The 19,734-nt window shown below is 34.0% G+C and overlaps 2 protein-coding genes across 2 annotated transcripts; one reads left to right on the top strand and one right to left on the bottom strand.

The window, feature by feature from the left end:
- Positions 1 to 1,187: 1,187 nt before the first annotated feature.
- LOC133705935 (uncharacterized) lies at positions 1,188 to 3,963 on the bottom strand. The gene is made up of 5 exons (XM_062131387.1): positions 3,113 to 3,963; positions 2,920 to 2,977; positions 2,757 to 2,840; positions 2,530 to 2,665; positions 1,188 to 2,042 (listed from the first exon to the last, which is right to left on the bottom strand). The coding sequence occupies exons 1-5, from the start codon at positions 3,954 to 3,956 to the stop codon at positions 1,752 to 1,754; spliced, it is 1,413 nt and encodes a 470-aa protein (XP_061987371.1). The 5' UTR covers positions 3,957 to 3,963; the 3' UTR covers positions 1,188 to 1,751.
- A 12,646-nt stretch (positions 3,964 to 16,609) lies between these two features.
- LOC133705112 (metacaspase-5-like) lies at positions 16,610 to 19,362 on the top strand. The gene is made up of 2 exons (XM_062130210.1): positions 16,610 to 17,274; positions 18,319 to 19,362. Exons 1-2 carry the CDS (start codon positions 16,929 to 16,931, stop codon positions 19,221 to 19,223), a joined length of 1,251 nt encoding a protein of 416 aa, XP_061986194.1. The 5' UTR covers positions 16,610 to 16,928; the 3' UTR covers positions 19,224 to 19,362.
- Positions 19,363 to 19,734: the final 372 nt, after the last annotated feature.

Below are 19,734 nucleotides of genomic sequence, written 5' to 3'. Positions count from 1 at the left end.
GCCCCTGTTAACAGAGAAAGTGCACCAGTCGCACAGGCATACCTGGAAAAGCTAGGGCCAGAACTTGAGGGATGACGAAGGACACACAACAGAGGATATTGGTGAGTGGGGATCGATTCGGTGAACCTGGAAATGAAGAAAAGCCAAGCAAAGTAAATTAATTCTCCCTGCATATAAAAGTAAATAGTAAAAAAATTAATTTTTTTATTTTTAATTGTGTTTTATTTGAAAAACCAGTATTTAATATTATTCAATGACACTACATATACTAGAAGGAGATCGCAAGATGGTGTAGCATTTACAGAATTTAATCGTAATCTCAATTTTATTCCCAATGATATTTTACCTGATTTTGGTGCACGTTTAAAAAACCATGGAAACTGTAGTCCTTGTCGGATGAATTTCATACGTGATGAAATTGTAAATAATTTAATGGAATAATAAAAAATATTTTATATAAAGTATTATTTATATCATGATGTAATAGCAGTAGTTAAATTTACAATATTTAAATTAAAAACTATCAATATTAATAAATATTTTTTTTAGTTATTTTATAACTGCAATTTAAAAGATATTTTTAACCAAACACATTAAATTATTTTTTATTCAACCTCAATTTTAACTATAATTTTAATCAAATATATATAAATACCAAACCAATTTTAACTAAAAATAATTTTTATAAAATAATTTTTTTTTAACAAACGCACTCAAGGGCACAGTAATTAGAGCATCCCATTAAAGGCAAGAGAAGTCAAATTCCCGCCCACTCTCTTGATGTCCAATGAAAATTCATAAGAGTACGCTTCTTTTGTGGCATCAACAATAAGTAATATAGCTCAGACCATAAAGATGAGCAACGAAGGTCAGGTCAGCAGTCTTCCACTTCTAGTCGACTGCTCTATGACGGGCTTCCTTATATCATGGCGATACAAAAAAAAAAGGGGGGGATCTCTCCGGACCTGCACTGCCTTCGCCAATCGAGAAAGATCTTCGAGAAATGCTTGAAAAAAACTAAATTCCGGCGAGGGCTTTCGGCGACCAGCTCCTCTGTAAGAGGCCCTAATAGCGAGATACCTTTCTAAGATATAACTTAGAGCGCATGAAAAGGACAGGAGGCACATGGAGAAGATATCTCATACATGGTTAAAAATCATAAAAGGATGTATTTAAAAAGAAAGCACTTCAGAAGCACATGACAAGTGCAATAAACAACACTAAGAAATGGCACACCAAATCCAAGATACACTTCACATCTGGGGTATAATATTCTCCCAAAAGCTACAAGGTTAGAAAATACAGGAGAATTACAAACTCAAACACAAAACAACTAAAGAGAAGGAGAGGGAGACGGAGGTGATAGAAGGCGGTCCTACCCTCCTTCAACAAGCATCTCACACAGCCTGTAAAAGGAAAACCCCTCAAATAATGCAAGTGTGATAGGTCACATGGAATAAAAAGCAACTGGCACCCCACACATGCCATTGCCTCCCGGTCGCACATGCTACCTGTCTCCTCCACCACAACACTACGCCACCCTTTCTTCTCCCTAATCTATTTCAACACACTCAAACTGTAATAGAGAAAAACAAATCTCAGAAAGTCACAAACCCTTTTAATTTCTCCTCCTATCTAACAACACACACAACCATTCCAAGTTAGAAAATGGGCTTAACTATATATGCGTTTTAGCCTACTTTCTTTATGTCTTGTTAATTCTTCTGTCCCTTTTTAATGTCAATTTGAGTCTATTGAGCTTGTGCCTCGGTAGGCCTGCGGGCGGCTGCCATTAAGGTGCATGGAAGGTGCCTGTGGCAGGTGATCAAGTGGTCATTGGTTAACCCTGCTGCTTGCATGAACGAGTGAACCATGGTCGGACCAACAAACCTAAACCCCCTCCTAACCATGTCTTTGCTTATAGTCTCTGATTTTGATGTCTTCACTGGAATCTTGTGTCCAAATTTGTACGAGGTGGAGATAGGCTTGTTATTGACAAATGTCCATATGTATCTGTCAAATGACCCGAACTCCTTTTTGATCTGCAATATTGTCACAGATATTATCACTCACACACACAAAAAAAAAACTAGCAATGCAGGTCTTGCTAATCAATTAAGACTATCAATTTTATTTTTTTTAATAAAACAAGGTCTAAGGTAATTAAATAACAAGGGTCCCCTTGTTCCATGGGTATTGACATAAAATGTAGGGTACCCCATCACCATGAGTTCGGGTCGGAGCTTGCTTGGCAACTACTTTTCACTAAATCAGAGGAAAAAGGGAAGACCAATTAACAAGCTGTTGATACTAATCAAGTCATTGCATTTTTTTTTTATTAACGATGAACTCTTAAACATGATCTTTTTAAACAGAATAAAAAGGTTCTTTTGAAGGTTTGGAAGATGCAAGATCACGTCTTTTATGTGCAGAAAGAATGCCAAGAAGAGAAGGACCAGGGCGGATTCTGAAAAAGATACGATAAAAGACAAATGATTTGCGAGTTTTGAAGCTAGATTAATTGTTTACCTCAAGAATCCTGTTAGAGTTGTCCACAACACCTCGAACTCGGCTCATATCAATTCCATATTCTGTACTGATTGACATTATCTGTTTTTCAGAAATGTTGGCCACAATTTCTGCATCGAATCCTGAAAATGCATCTCTGCAGAAGAGGAAACATTATCTTTCGCTAATTTTGAGAAACAATAAAACAAAGTAATTCGGTGTCTTTTTTTATAAAAAAAACAACCCACCTGAAGTCTTGGCGTTTCTTCAAGATTGAAGTCCAATCCGAACCAACCTGAGCACCACTTAGAACTAGCAATTCAAATAACATCCTGCAAGAAATATAGGAATGTAAAGCAAGCTGGTTTTGTGCAATTGAACGGGACAGAGAAAGAAAGGGACAGTCTTTACTTGTCATCATGGACTGGAACTCCCCATTCTTCATCATGGTAAGCAACATAGATGGGATCTAAGCACAAAAACATTGGAAGTTTGGAACATAATCAGAGGATGTCTCATTCAAGTTCAAAATTATTTTCACCAAATTTAACCTCAGGAACATCACAAACATTTGGCCAACTTCATTTCTTCTCTTTTTCCTTACCTGAATTTGCTGTGATAAAACTGCATCTCTTTTCTTCTTCCTGATCAGTCTTTGTTGCCATACTGATTGAAGAATCATTAGGAACAACTTGATCTTCAAACCTGGCAGACTTTGATCTTCCATAATGAGCAATTCTCATCTTTCTTTGTGCATGTTGGAGTGCCATTTGTTCTCTCCTGACCGCGGCAATGCTTCCTGGTGCCTCAACAATCAAAGAGGAAGAATAACTCAATGATGCCTCAATAAAAGAAGAATGCACTCCCCTCCCAACGCTACTTTCCTTGAAACTTTTCGACTTCTTTCTCTCTAAAGTCGGTGTCTTCGTAGTGTTTCTTGGGATCACGACCTTCTCAGAACTTGAATTCAAGCTATTAGCATCACTTCCTCTCTTAATAGCTGGTAATCTAGGAGACTTCGACATTGGAGATAAAGGAGGCGAGGCCTTGTTGGTTTTATTAGAAAAAGTTGGTGGTGGTGGTGGAGGAGGAGGAGAAGACTTTGGTGCCGTTTTCTTTAGAGAATTACGCCTTTCAAGCGTAGAAACTAAATTGCACGTAGGTTGAAGGACCGGCCGGCCATTGATTCTAGCCACTGCCGGTGTTATATCAACTCCTGTGGTCACCTTAGCCTTAAAGCTGCACATTTCTGTTGAAAATGTGTGTTGAAGGGTATTGTTAATCAAGTTAATGCGTAAAGTACAAGTGGTATGTGACAAGAGGGCTTGTGAGAAAATGAAACAGAGAGGGATAGTTAATGAAGGAGGGAAAGGAAGAGCTGATGAGACATTGAAGAAGGGGAAGGGGAGAGATGTGGGGTTATATAAAAGGGAAGGGAGTGGGGACATATATGAACTATGAAGTGTATGTTGTAACATGGAGAGGTTGGGGTCTGCCATACAAACTCTTGTGAAGGGCATTACTTTTTGCTAACGAGACCACGAGGAGTGACCATGACACACGCATCTAACTTGGCCAATTGGCATTGATTAATTAATCTAATCTTTCCTGCTAATTGCTATCATTGCTGTTAATTATATTGATATATTTTGAGTTATTGTTAGAGAGGAAGATAGAATCAAGGGACTGGTAAAAGGGGGTTTGTTAGTTGTGGTGGTATATCCTCAAAATACAGAAATGTTTTTTCTTGAAATTCCCCCTAGTGCCACATAATTGGCGATGCATAACTCAAAATATTACACGCACAGAAGAAAAAAAGACCAATCTTTTTAGGATAAAAGAGGCTGGAGTGATGGATAAGGAAGGTAACAATGCAAGAAAAAGACCATTCTTTTTAGCGGGAAGGAATCTCTCTCTTTCTCATTTGGTGGGTGAATATTGGAAGGTAACGTGCAAGATTTTTGGCTTTCATAAGCACAAAACTCAAGAACTTTTGTGGTAACCACAAATTAGGAACCTTCTAGAGGTTGAATTTGGTTATGATTTAGTAACCTATCAAAAACAAAAAGGATTAGAAATTCATATATATACACGAGACCTTTATGAGATTAACATATCGAGAGCTCTCATGTGGCGTGCAAATTTCATGGATGTGTTTTCCAGACAAATTGGACTGCGCGCATTTGTTTCCTTCAGGAAGCCTACATCATCAGTCTATCAGTGCAGCACAAGTAAATATTTGCCAATATAAGACGAGCACCAGCAATATTGTGAAACCCACTTCCCCCTTTTTTTTTCACATTTTATAGTGCGTAAAGATGCACTCGAAATGTTGAACTCCTGAAACAGCTGCAAGCCACTAGGCCAGTAGATTCCTAGCTAGGTTGGTTATAATTTAGTTTGCAGAAATTCTACAGTCTCCCCCCACCTGCAGATTGTCCCGGTTGTTTTTTCCTCTGAACCTAAATTAAACACTATAGAATGCACATTTTTTAGGTTGAACTTCACATGCATTTTTCGTTAACTTGCATTAATCTTATGAGAAAGTAGCGTAGTGCAGCTAACACTTCATGCAGCGTGATGTTGTGGTAGAAATTAATGCTAGCATCGATAGAAGCAGTAATTGTTAAAAATCTCTGTATTCATAGCTGATAATTCATTCTACCAGGCCACTCTGGTAGCTAGCTTGAATTGGTTATTTTTTCATGTTCTCTGTATTCAGCAAATCTTGATTGCCCGAAGATCTTCGCTAACTTCTAGAATGAGTCCTCTAGTTTCATGGGTTGTGGAATGCGGACCCTCGACTGAGTTCTTCTGCTTGGAATACTGTTACAAAGTCACAAGGCTGGAAACCTTACTTGCAAGTTAATTATACTATTTCACAAGGAAAGAAACGAGTGCATATAACTATACTCTTAACTTTTGCCTGCCCAAGAATTCTGTAACTTTAACCTTCAACAATAAGATTGTCAGAAATATTTTACAGTTCATGTGGTAGTGAAACATATGGGTTCCGGGATTTGTTTGACATCTTGCTTTATTAAATCTACCAGTTCATTAGAGTTTTTAGTACAGCATCCATCTTCTATGTCCTGTGCAGCAACACAGCCATCTAAAACCAAATTGAACCGGATGAAAATTCTTTTCAAAAAATTAATGAGAATCTTTTCATGATAATTAAGAAATTGGCGGACAGTCAAACTTGTAACATAACACAGTTAAATCAAAGAAAATCTGTTTTTTAAAAAAAAACATCACAGCAGGTTCGTTGATGCCCTATGAGTTCAATCCAGTTTTTCCATGTTTGTCCTTTGCAAGGATCGATCACATGTAACAAATTCCATGAGTTAATCCCCTGTCCCTTCCAAGACTCTTGTGAGATATTATTGGACAAGTTCTGTGAACTCTTGCCTACTTTGTTTTGTTTTTGTTTCTCCCATAACTTTCCAAAGCTCGAACAGTCAATTCATGATTTAACTATATATTTTTAAGTGCAATGAACATGAAAAGGAGCTCTATCTTATCTAATTACAGTCAAAATGAACATAATTATTCCTTAATGTTTGATTGATTGATAGATAGATATTCCTATTTTGCACAGAGAAAACATTCCACATGGAAAAAAGAGGAGTTGCCACCTGCCAGCAATGCATGTACTGAGAGAATGCATTTCTATGCAAGCAGATAAACCTTTCCTTTAAAGACATGGGCAAACATTTGTGGCATCTTGCTTTTTATATATCCTCACTCTGTGTAATTTATATTCTCCATCTTCACTTTCATGGTAGCTTGGTGCATTCGTTGATCAACCATCACCGACCACCACATGATTTTACGCGTGATGAAGGATTGAGGAACTTGAGAGGCAGCAGCCCATTTTCCTGATTGGATGGAACCATATATTTTTTTTTAAGTTTTGGGATTATTTCTCTGACATTATTATCTGTGATTATATATATTTTGGTAACTCTGTCGCACGAGAGAGACATCCCATGTGGTATAGCCGACACTTTATGGTTATAATCAATAATTAGAACCAATATTCGGACAGAACCAAGGCAAAACCATGCCACTATAATTTGTAATATTGCAGAGCCTCCTCGTCCACATGTATTATTGTTACTTCTTTTTATAAAACACACACATGATTCTCATTTCCTGGAGGCTTCCTTTTTTATACACGAAATCGGAGGCTTCCAATCTTAAAATACTGTCTTTTTTTTCTTGAGATATTCATTGGTTAGTTGATAAAATATATGCACGTAGACAGGTTAATCATACATGTTTTAATCGGAAATGCTTTGATTCTTAAACTCGCATGCATTTAGAGATTTTTCATACATATTTCACAGTAAAAAAAAATTCATTTTAAATCTTATGTTTTTTTTTTTAAGGATATCTTGGGAGTTCAAACCCAATCTCAAGTTTCCATCAAAAAATTTAATTTAGAACCTTCGGACAAATAATCCACGCTTAACAACTAAATTATACCTGGAAATGTTAATTACAAATTAAAACAAAAGCTAAAATAAAGCTAAAAGATATAAATCTTTCATTGTACATCAAGACATAATTTATTAGGAATTAAAACAGTGAAATAATAATTGTGCATTTTTCAAATAAAATCATCTAACTATCTATTACGAGGGAACAATTTTTTTTATAGGATTCGTTTATCATTGCCATACTGATCGGGGAGCAATCGGTCCTTTAATATTTTATATGAATGGTGAAAAAAAAATATAAAATTATGATCAAGCTTTTCGATCTAATTTTAATGCTTTGATTACACAATAAAATGACTACGTTATCTTTAAAAAACAAAAAACCATCCATGAATTTTTTCATATTTTCATTGTAGTTTTTTTTAGTTATACTCAATTTAAATAGGAAATAATTTCAATCTTTTAATAAATATAAAAATAATTAAAAAATAAAAATGTTTGCACTTACTATGCACAACCAATAAATAAGAGGTGCTCGCATTATTTGAATGACATGCCACTATCTCCTTATGGTCAAACATCACATTTTACAACAATATTGAAAGGGTTGTACCATTCTCTCCTTAATGGTCAAACATGTATGCACATCTGAGTAGTAATTGAGTTTCGACAAACTTTTTTTTTTTCACTTTTATCAGCCTCGAATATCATGTCAATCATTTCAAAAATTAAATGTGTCTTGTTATTTTATATTCATGTCAATTTGGGCACATTTTTATCGCTATTTTTTGTGCTTTTGATGTTTTTTAAGTTGATTTTTTAAAAAATTATATCTCTCATTATTTTATTTTATTTTATTTTATCATCATTCATTTGATTTTTTTATCCCTTTCTTCATTTTTTTTATTTTTCATTCATGTCCCTCATTATTTTCTTTCATGTAATTTTTATACCACGTTTTGTTCTCATTGTTTTCATTACTATTTGTTTTTTAAAAAAATTTGGATGATTAAGAATTTTGCTTCGTAATTTTTTCGTGTTTGTCTTCTATAGGGTAATCCTGGTTTCATAACCCCAGTCATAGATTTTAAAGATTATCTTGTTTTAAATTTGATAATTTTAGGTCATTTTTCTCAAATTAATTTTTTCAGTTTTTATTATTCAACACTAGGTTATTGGATATTGAGCTTTATAATTTTTTTCTTTTCTTTTTGTAGGGTTATCCTGATTTCATTTCCAGGATTTCATGGAAGTTATGTTAACCCGGGTTGACTCGGTTTTTTTTTAATGTTTTTTTAAATCAATTTTTTTCCAATTTCATCTTTCATTATCTAGTATGCTTGAAAATTAACCTTCTTTGTTTTATTCAATTTATTCGGCGTGGAGTTATGTCAGTTTTATAACTAAGTTACAAATATCACATGCCGACTCAAATCAAGTTTTTTTGTTGTTTTTTTTTTAAATTCAATTCATTCTTTAACGTTTGCTTTGTTGATAATTGAGATTCAGATTTTTTTATTTATTTTTTTATGAAGTTATTTTATTCTCATGTAATTTTTACTTTATTATCAAATTAGATTGTTAAGATCTTTTAAAAATATTTAGATGGTGTCTTTTTATATTATTGGCCGACTTTTTTTTCCCGCTTAGTCATTGTTTTTTATTGTTGTTGATTTTGTTAATTATATTATTAAATTAATTAAAATGATTGATTCTATTCGAATCAATAAATTTAATTCTAGATTTTTTTTTGTTTATTTAAAAATATTATTACTGTTTAAATATTTTTTTTATACTGTGCAAAAATTAACCCGGGTGATTGATTGGAGGCTAAAATGCCCCGTTTTGAACCGAGTGCTGAAGAGTGAAAGCGCGTGCACATGGATGCGTATTCTATTCACCGTCGCTATCTTGGAATTTCTTTATTCTGAAGCAAACTCCTGACACAAAAATAATTCCTGTCAGAGATCATGACTCTATTAAAATTGGTGTATACAAATAAAATAAAAGGAGACACTATTTGCATAATTGCACTGGTGCGCGTGCAAGGCTGAAGACGAATATAACTAGTTGTCTTACATAGAGGAGGGCTATTACTTTACACGCTGCTAGCTAGCTGGACACACGTACGAACCCATGAAAAAAAAAATGATATATATGGCTACAATATTTAAATATTATATATTTTTTAATATACTAATTTTAAAAATAATTTTTTTAAAATAAAAAAATCATTTTAATATATCTTTAAACCAAAAAAATAAAATTCAATCAATAATCCCTACTTAAAATTTAAGGTGTGTTTCCAACAATCACGTTAACTTAAATTTTATTTTTTTTGTTTAAAATAAAAAAATTATGTTTTCAAATTATTTTCGCATGCTAATGTCAAAAATAATTTTTAAAAAATAAAAAAATTTATTTTAATATATTTTTAAATAAAAAACATTTTAAATCGTCACCATCACTGTAATCCCGAACACACCCTAAATCAAGAGATAATGAACAATCTCCTGTGAATCATGTTCAGATTGAGGAATCCCAAAAACTGAAGGACAAAACTCATTTTGAACTCTAGATGTACATACCAGGCCACCAGCTCTGTATCAATTATCATACCCACACGTATTGTTTTTGAACAGATTGAGAGTATGTTTGTTTTGCCCCCTGTTTTGGTCATGAAAAAGAACGAGGCAAAACCATCGTTTTGCCCCCTGTGCTCGTAACAAATGATCATCCTATATCTTCTCTGTTTTAGATTTAGTTAACATTAAAATTAAAATTGACAAAATGTTAGTCAGTTAACTACAATCAATGATTACTAGATTCACTTTATAGAAATACTATAATAAAATTATTTTTATTTCTTTTTCCCAATTCGAGAGTCTAATTGCTACTTACTAACAATTCCCTAACTCTATCATCTTTCTAAACTTTTTATTATCCAAAGTTCGAGAAGAACTGTATGGCTTCGAGTGAATTTGATGCTGCATGGTTAACATGTAAATTCAATGAACAGCGCTCGGAATCCTTTGGATAAGACCCGGAAAACTTCTGGCTTGAAAGGAAACTTGTTCGTGACTTCGATTATTATCAATACGAGCAATTAGACAATATGAATTACACGGGAGAAAAATTAACAAGCTAGGGTAGGGTGGGCCGGATTTGGACATCTCCCAGGCAATATTGACGAGGAATTATGTAGGAAGTTGCCCTTGTCTTCCTACTCACAACTCAATGATTGAGCAGATAAGGTTTAGAGCTGCACCTATGATTTTCAACTTTTTTTCCCCTTTTGTTCATATTAGTTCTACGTTAGATGAATTCGTAATGAAGGCGGGCCATGACATGCATGTTTCCTTGGTGAGTGAAGAGCATAGAGAGGTCGCGTGTAGTCATTGTCGATATGAAAAGGACTCGAAACCAAGATAAACCTCAAGTTATCTCTAACACATTTGTTGATGGACCAAAGCTTAATTTGTCGATTTACAGAAATACTTAAAAATCACGTTTGAGCCATTCATCCATGCGCCTCGGTAAGTTATCAGAGCCTTTGGGCATTAAATGCTGCTACAATCCAATCAATCCAGTCCTCGTGAGTCATGTCTCATCTCTGCAAGCACTTGTTTTCGGTGTGAATCACCGTTGCAATTTCTGGGCACCTTTGCATTTCTTGTGCATGTAGTCTAGATGTCGCTGCCGTGTGTGCAGATTCCCATCTCCGACTTGGATAAGGTTTTCGCATTGCTGTTATTGAAACTGGATATATCAAATATACAACTATTGAACCAAGCCTGTATGCATTTTTTAGCCCTTCCACTGGCCGGAAGTATCTGACTGCCTCGGAGTTGCTTGCATGTACTCCCTTCCAGTAAATTCCCATTTTCTACTTTCTAATTATTTTCCACAAAAAAGAGTGAGGGACGAGGGAAGGCTATGTCGTCAGCATTTGGGAAAAGGTCTCTTACCAATTCTGTGTCGATGATTGGTGACTCTCTACATCTCACGTCTGTTAAATTATACTGCCAGAGGTAAGATTACACGGGTTCATCTTAATAAAAAGGAAATAAACAAGCAAAAAGAGGACAATTAGATCTAACGAAAGTGAAGTGGAATGCAGTATTGCAGTTTGACCCAGACATGTTCTTGGGCCCTGATCCGACAGTTCAAATACAACTGAATGATAAGTTCAGGCGGAAAATGGATTCCCAGTTGGTCCGTTACATGTTTGGATCGTTTGGATCCCCTCACAGTAATTTGTCATAGCCCAAGAAACCTCCGACTTAGCACATGTTTTCGTTGCAAAATCCAATAAAAGCAACTTATTTATAATAGCACGAAAAAAAAAATCTAAAATTTTATTTCAAGAAAATTGAAAAAATCAGATAAGGTACCAATAAATGAAAGACCGATTAATTTTATTCCACCCTTTTTTACCCAATAATTTCATCTTTTAAACTCTTTTTCTAAAAACTTCAATTACTCTTTATGTTTTCCAAAATACCCCTTTAAGCATTGAAAAAAAGTATAGTAATCCTTTAAGCATTATATTTTTTTTTAAAAAAAATATGCCGCATGCTTTTACACCAATAGATTCGCTCGTGCTTCGCTACGAGTCAAACTATTTTTTTTAAACTTAGACGGATTAAAGGATAAAAAAACAGCTCATATCAAAAAAAAAAAAACAGTTAGAAGAATTAAATGACAAAAAAAACATACAATATTTGATGAATAAACCCGCTAAATTAGTGAATTAGGTAACTCGGTTAATATGTCAAACCTGCAAACTAGGTAATGAACTCAATTGAGATTAATAACTTTTTTTTTTCTAAATTATTATTTATTTAACTATATGATAACAAAAATAGACAATCATAAAATAGAACATCAAACCAATACCGAGACCTTTTTTAAAATTATAATAACCTCATAGAAAGCAAAACGAAATAAATTATGAAACTCAATTCTTAAACAACCTATATCAAATGAATAAATTTTAAAAGTAAATTTTTAAAAAATAGAAAAAATAAACTCGTCAAACCCGCTAACATGGATGAAAAATGAGAAATTTCTAAAAATTAATAACAGTTTTCTAAAACCCTATTTTAAAAAAAAAAAATTATATCGGCACGCAGAATTTATGTTTTTTTTAATACAAGACCCCCTGGAATGACTGTATTCATTAATCTAAAACCAATTCAGTACGTATTTTTTCGTTTCCACCTCAAACCATAACATTTTGTGTATTGAAGGTCCTTCAAAAGGAGAGATATATTTGCCGATGAGACATGATTCGGTTGTTATTAATATTCACTTTACCTCCAAAAAGAGTTCGGATTTGAACCTTTCTTCTGTGATAAAATGAAAAAGAGATTTTTTTTTCTTCTAATTAAAGTGCTGTGGCTTAAATGACACGTTGCAATCCTCAATTCTATCAAGATTTATCAAGTCACAAAAAATAAAAATCTCAAAAGACTAGACCACATGTACGTATGTCCAGGGGTAGCAAAAAAATTAAAAAATTAACTAAATTATAAAAATTAAAAAAAACGAACCATGAAAAAAAATCGATTAAAATTTTAAAAAACTGACCGGTTTGATTCAGTTTTATAAGACTAAAGCGAAAAAAACCAAACTAAAAAAACCAAGCCAAACTGAAAAAACCGAGACAAATCAAAAAAACCTAGCCAAACCAGTTTGAACCGGTTTCGGTTTTTTTTTAAAATTTTGATTTAATTATTTTTTAATAAAAATTAAACCGAGAATATTCATTCTTTTATATATATATATATAAGAATGAATAGTTTAATTTTTATTAAAATTAAAATATAAATTATATATATATATAAAATTAAACCGATCTGAAAATATTCATTCTTATATATATATATATATATATATATATATATGCGCGCGTGGAGCACAACTTTAAGACACTGGAAAACATTTCAAAGAAATAATAATAATAAAAGAAAAAAATCAGCAATGCGAGCAAAACTGTTGGGATTTCCTGCCTGATTTGTGCAGGAAAGCCTGGCCCCAGATGGGTTTTTTCACCGGTGCACCCTTTTCTTCTGGGCCGTCAGTGTCAAGAGGCCTTAATTGACTCTTAAAGACAGCATCAATCCCTGACATCGGAGTCTCTACTAGCAGGGTGGAGCTATAAAATTTAGGCTGGGAGGGTGAAATTAAAGAAAAATCTAGAGGGGGGGAAATTATTTATTTTTTTTATTTTAAGAGTTAAAAATCTAATTTATTAAAGGAGAGGCTGCAAATCTTTTTTTTCTTCCCTGCAGGCCCCTGCCAGCCCCAACTAGTTCCGTTCCTGCCTGCTTGTACACGTACGCAAGTCATAAAGTTTGTGAATAGAGAGTGCTCCTCACGTATTTCTTTCTTTACTACAGCGTGTAAAACTCCATCATGAATGAACTATAAAACAAGGCGGAAAACGCCACAGTAAATACTCAACAACTTTTTGTCAGTATTGCCAGTGCTGACAAGTGATCTAGAGAGCAACATGAAGCGGTGTGTTTTTTTTTAACTCTTCTCCTTGTTCAGTTTGAGTTGTGCATGGTGTCGGCCATATTATTCTACATTGTATTATATATATATATATATATATATATATATATATATAGCTAGAGATTGTGGTGTTTTATTATTTACCGTCTTATATTTTACTGTAAATTATAATAATGTAATTCTTTAAAATTTTAATTTAATCATCAAACTATTTTATGCATAATTGGACTATTTTAAGATCACGTTAGAACCTAATTGCAGGTATTTTTTTTAACGAGGGAAGTTTGAATAGAAAAAAGGAACTAAAATGAAAAAAAATGTAACATGGATGACAAAATAAAAATTTATGTCAAAAATTCATTTGAATCCCCTATTTTTTAGCCAATCCCTTGAATTTTACAAAATTCAATTTGGACATTGAACTTCTTTTTACTATTTTTTAGTTATTTTTTGGTTGGAAAAGGAGAGGAGATTGCAAAAATCTAGCTCAAAGAGAGAAAGTATCAATTGGTGGGAATTCGGCTATCAAAACAATTATTTTTTATGTCAAATAGTTTTATATGATGAGGGGTGTTAGAATTATACATTTTTTGTATCTTGAAAACACCTAAAAACCATATTTGAGCTTGGTAAATTTTTTTATTTCGGGTTTTAGGGTGGTTTCTTATGTTTTTCATGGTCATGGATTGATTTAACAAGGTCTTTATAGTATTTTCTAAGTGTTTTGGGTCAAAATGAATTGAAAATGAATTTTTAGATAAAAAAATAAAGGTTCCTATTTCTTCGGCCACCACAATGACTGGATTTTGAAGATGAATAGATGGTACGTCATCTACTGATGTAGGTGTTGTGTCTATTTTTTTTTATGCATGGGTTGTCCACCCCATCAAACTTAAAAAATTATATAGACTTGTACGCGAGCCGTTTCTTGATTGGGTCACGCGCAAGGCCTGATCTAATTATTTATTTTTTGATTTTTTTATAAAATAATGCATTAGTTGATATTTGTTTTTCAAATAAATTTTGGGTTTATATTTTAATTAGTTTATGATAATTTTTTTAATGATATTGAATGTGTTTAGTTTTTAAAGAGGTATGTATGATTCATATGTGATTTTTTTAAAAAAAAATTAAATTTATTTCTTGTTTAAATGTTGATTTTTTATATGTGCAACCTTGTATTTTTTTTGTTCTTGTTCATAAATTTTATATGTGTCGATTTCTATTATAAATTTATTTTAATAAAAAAATTCATTAAACACAAAAAAAAGTAAATTGCACATATTTTGAAGTTAAATATTTTAATCTTCATTTGTAATTTTTTACAACATCTCAATATTAATTTGATATTTTATTTTATTATATAATTAAATAAAAAATAATTTTCCTTCGATCCTGCACAGACTTGCTAACTACAAAGGAACTGGCAGGCCTGATCCTACTCTTGACAGACGTCACTTGAGGAACTTGACAAGAAGTTGCAAATGGAGTTCTAACTTGGTCAATCTAGATGCGACAACTCCAAAGATTTTTGATATGGAGTCCTATAACAATCCTGGAAAGAAAATGGGATTGCTACCAACAGATCAAGAACTCTACTCGGATCCAAGAACTGCGCCATTCGTGTCAGCATTCACAAATCAGCAGCCTGACCTTTCTCTAACCAGCTTGCAGTGTCAATGGTGAAGCTTGGAAACATTCTAGTCCCAACTCCTCCAAATGAAAGCGAAATCAGATTGAACTGTAATTATGTTAATCCCTCACCTCGCAAAAATGTCAATCCACCACGACGCAGATAATTATGAGAATCCGCCACAGTGTAATGTCAGTCCAGGCGCCCGGCGCAGTTTCAATCCCTGGTAGATATGATGTCCATGCCATGTGGTTTTCCATATTATTTTGGTTCTTATTTCTTCACAATATTTAATTATTCTGATCTCGTTTAATTAATAAACTGATACCCCGCTTTGTTTGTCGCGCATATTGATGCACGTAGTAGTCTGATCAGTTTAATTTATCTAAGATAACTCTCTCCCTCCCTCTCTCTCTCTCTCTCTCTGATCAGAATCTAAGATTATTGTCGATTAATTATTCTCACCCTGAATTGTAATTTTGGATTACAGTTCCTTGCAGCAAGCCACAGTAGATAGTCCCTAGTACTTAAGTTCTGATGTCTAAATAGGAGTTCGGAGATTGCTAGTTTACAGAGATTCAGTGTAATAAATTTGCTGATATATAGCCAGCTGAAGTGCACATTAAAAAGGGACTCAACGTACACAAACTCCATTGTTAACTTCAAACAGTATCCTCCCTTCCAAGTTCCAACGACTCCTTGGTTAACTTCGATATTTCAAGACTGGGATGTGCTATCCCGTTGTTTAATTGATTTGTTATCACAGGCTTCGAAGCCAAACCTTCATTGCAACCTCCTTGAGGTGAAAACGTATGTAGAAGGATTTCTATTTGCTTATTAATGATCTTGCTCAGGATTCTACACAGAAAGGAGTTTTTTTTATTTTATGAATAGATGAACAAAAAAAAGCCGTAATTTTGGCCCGTCGTAAGAAAAAAAAGAAAAAAGGAACATGGATGGATGATAAAATGTCACTTGTTTATAATATAATATTCAAAATAAACTTTATCGTACAACGAGATCGCAGACTTCAGAAGATCACACCAAAAGTCGCCGTCTTTCAGATTCCTAAAGGAAAGGTTCAGGGACTTGACTTCACGTATATTATCACGATACCAACTGGCCGCCGCAACTGTCAAGTGGGGGGTGGGGTGGGGTGTGGTAAAATAAAATAATTCAAAAAATCAAATAAATATTTTGATATCAAAATATTTCTTTTTAAAATATATTATTTTAATATAATTCAAGTAAAAAATATTTTAAAAAATAATAATTATCATATTTCAAAAACTCCTTTTATTTTTGTCTTCTCTTGTTTTTATTTTTTAAAAAGCTTTTTCATGCTTATATATATATATATATATCAAAATAATATATATATTATAATAAAATAACCAAAAAAATATTAATTTAATATTTTTTAAAATAAAAAATATTTTTAAAAACAATTCATATCAGGAACACAATGAATATTCTAATTTCCCTTCAGACAAGAAAGAAAGAGAGGCGAAGAGCCACTTGCATCATCGTTCATCGACTCCAATAAAAAAACTAAAAAAGAAATAGAGGAAATTGGTTTTGGGATTTAATAATTCTGTCTTCTGAAGAGGCAAGAATTCTTTGTTCTCGGAACTCTCCTCCAAATTTGTAGATATTTGGCTGGCGCAGTACTGAACTGTTAAAGAAAGACAACAACTACATTTCCATTTATTTGCTCTTCACACCAAAAGTCAGAAACACAAAGAAAACCAATCCATTCCAATCCAAATATCAGAATTCAAACCCAGAATTGAGTCTTGGTAGCAACTGAACAGAAAACCATGACAAAGAAAGCAGTGTTGATAGGCTGCAACTACCCAGGAACAAAAGCTGAACTTAAAGGTTGCATCAATGATGTTAAGAGGATGCGCAGATGTCTTGTTGATCGATATGGGTTTTATGAAGATAACATAACAATCTTGATAGACACCGATGATTCTTACACACTGCCAACTGGGAAAAACGTACGCAAGGCGCTCAATGATCTGGTTCTCTCTTCGGAGCCTGGAGACTTTTTGTTTGTCCATTATAGTGGACATGGGACAAGGTTGCCTGCTGAAACTGGAGAGGAGGATGATACTGGTTATGATGAGTGCATTGTCCCTTGTGATATGAATCTTATCACTGGTACTGTCTTTATATTTCTTCTTCTTCTTCTTCTTCTTCTTTTAAGGATTTAGTTCTGATTGGTGTGAGCCAATTTGGTTTCTTTCTGCTATTTGATCATAAACTGTTTATGATTGATCTTATTTGTGGATGATGATGATGATGATGATCGATTGTTTTAGATCTTTTTATGGATGGGAATTCTTGATTAAGAAAGAGCACCTTTATTGTTTGTTTGGTTGGATTTCTGGGAAATTGATTCTAGGGATTCATGTTATTGTATGTGGTTTTATAGGAAAATGCTATGAGTTTTACTTGTTTATTTTTGGGTTTTGTTGATTGTTGTCAGTAGAATATCTTGATCTTTGCGCATGAGACTAGCAATATCGAATCTTGATAGGTTCTCTGTCTTGGACCTTTATATTTTCAATATTTTATCATTCTGTTGAGGAAGAGCTGTTATTGTTCAAAGCTATCAGGATTGTTGAAGGGATAATTGTATTGTGCACTCTCTTTACTCTAACAAGAGAGATGGACAGCCTTTGTTATTACAAAAACAAATTGTTGGAACTTTTATCAAGAGGTTTTTGATAAGTATATGTTTGTGTGGTTGCTTCTTTGCATGATGATATTGCATCATATTTCAAGGATCCCATTTTAGAGTATCTATAGGACATAGTCCAGCTTTTAATTCTGAAATAACTTGGACGGAGCCTGTTTGATGATCCATGCATTTGCTCAACGAGAATCAATTCACTGGCAATCTGTTTCGCTGATGGGTGAGGATCATGGACCTCGAATTATTCAAGAAATTAATTAAAACATCAGATCCAATAGGTTTTTATCATTCATTTTGTTCTCTGAATACTACACCGACTATCTAGTTCTCTTGTATTTCTGTTATTATTAATCTAGTTTATCAATAACTCAATAACCTGTTTAATTATGGAAATGACTTTCTGGGATTATTTGTTTTCCTCGATTGCACAGTTCCTAGATTGGCTAGTCATAAATACCGCTCCAGCGAATTCCATGCTAACTTTTAAACCGGATGCTTGTGAACAGATGATGATTTCAGAGATTTGGTGGATCAGGTTCCAGGAGGTTGCCGCATAACAATTGTATCTGATTCATGCCACAGTGGTGGCCTCATCGATGAGACTAAAGAGCAAATAGGAGAGAGCACAAAGCGTCAAGATGAGGAGGAGAAGGACTCTGGCATCAGATTTAAAAGCTTCTTGAAACAGACTGTGAAAGATGCATTTGAATCTCGTGGAGTTCACATCCCTTCCGGATTGCATCGCAGCCGGCATGGCAAGGAGGAAGATTTTGATGATAGAGCAGTTGAAGGAGAGTATGGTGAACGAGGGTATGTGAGAAGTAGATCTCTGCCCCTCTCAACTCTCATAGAAATTCTCAAGCAAAAGACTGGTAAGGATGACATTGATGTCGGGAAGCTGAGGCCAACCCTTTTCAATGTCTTTGGAGAAGATGCAAGCCCTAAGGTGAAGAAGTTCATGAAGATTATCATGGATAAAGTCCAACACGGTGGTGGAGAAAGTGGAGGTGGTGGATTCTTTGGAATGGTTGGCAATCTGGCCCAGGAATTTCTCAAACAAAAACTGGAGCATGATGAAGGGTATGCACAGCCTGCCCTTGAGACAGAAGTGGGCAGTAAGCAAGAAGTTTATGCTGGAGCAACCAAGCATGCTCTACCAGATGGTGGGATTTTGATCAGCGGCTGCCAGTCTGACCAAACTTCTGCTGATGCCAGTCCAGGAGGAAATCCTGCTGAAGCTTATGGAGCTTTTAGTAATGCTATCCAGACTATCCTTGCAGAGACAGATGGTGAAATTTCTAATCAGGAGCTTGTTTTGAGGGCCAGGAAGATGCTGAAGAAGCTGGGTTTCATCCAGCGACCTGGCCTCTACTGCAGCGATCATCATGTTGAAGCTCCATTTGTGTGCTGACAAGAATGGCTTCTCCAATACTAAGAGATAAATAAATAAAATTTGGGTGTTTTCTTCGAGTGCATTGTGCTGATTTTTACGGTGCTTTTTATCTGTACAACGAAACCTTGGACCGAGAATGGATTTATCGTTTCAGGTTCGTAAGGCGCCAGAACCCCGCTGCAGGCCGGTACCAATCACATATACGTGCTGCCTGGTTAATTGACTTTTTTTTTTATTCCCCCATCAATGGCCACAAAAATGACAAAATGAATTTAGGTGAAATATTTTACGTTAACTTTGAAAAAACAACAAATAAATGAAAGCAAATTATATAAAAAAAACAAATAAAGGAAAACAAATTATAAAAGATAGAAATGGTATGAATTTTACGTCTGCACGAACATCACTTGAATATTTTAATTAAAAAATGACTTCATGAACTCAAAGTTATCAGTCGACGAACCTCATTAATTAAATTACACATATGGTCTCGAGGACTTTAAAGTACAACGGAAGCATTTCGTTTGAC

Source organism: Populus nigra, chromosome 10 (assembly GCF_951802175.1).
Source record: "Populus nigra chromosome 10, ddPopNigr1.1, whole genome shotgun sequence".
In the NCBI taxonomy this organism is placed as follows: domain Eukaryota; kingdom Viridiplantae; phylum Streptophyta; class Magnoliopsida; order Malpighiales; family Salicaceae; genus Populus; species Populus nigra.
The sequence above is the reverse complement of the archived record's forward strand: the minus strand, read 5'-3'. Positions and strand labels throughout refer to the sequence as shown.

What these genes read in the sequence shown, in the direction of transcription:
- LOC133705935 (XM_062131387.1), bottom strand. Translation starts at nt 3,956, where the DNA reads ATGTCCCCACTCCCTTCCCTTTTATATAACCCCACATCTCTCCCCTTC. An exon ending in AAGAAACGCCAAGACTTCAG is followed by an intron (nt 2,666 to 2,756) that starts GTGGGTTGTTTT and finishes CCTCTTCTGCAG; the next exon opens with AGATGCATTTTCAGGATTCG. An exon ending in ACTCTAACAGGATTCTTGAG is followed by an intron (nt 2,043 to 2,529) that starts GTAAACAATTAA and finishes ACAATATTGCAG; the next exon opens with ATCAAAAAGGAGTTCGGGTC.
- LOC133705112 (XM_062130210.1), top strand. Translation starts at nt 16,929, where the DNA reads ATGACAAAGAAAGCAGTGTTGATAGGCTGCAACTACCCAGGAACAAAA. An exon ending in TGATATGAATCTTATCACTG is followed by an intron (nt 17,275 to 18,318) that starts GTACTGTCTTTA and finishes GCTTGTGAACAG; the next exon opens with ATGATGATTTCAGAGATTTG.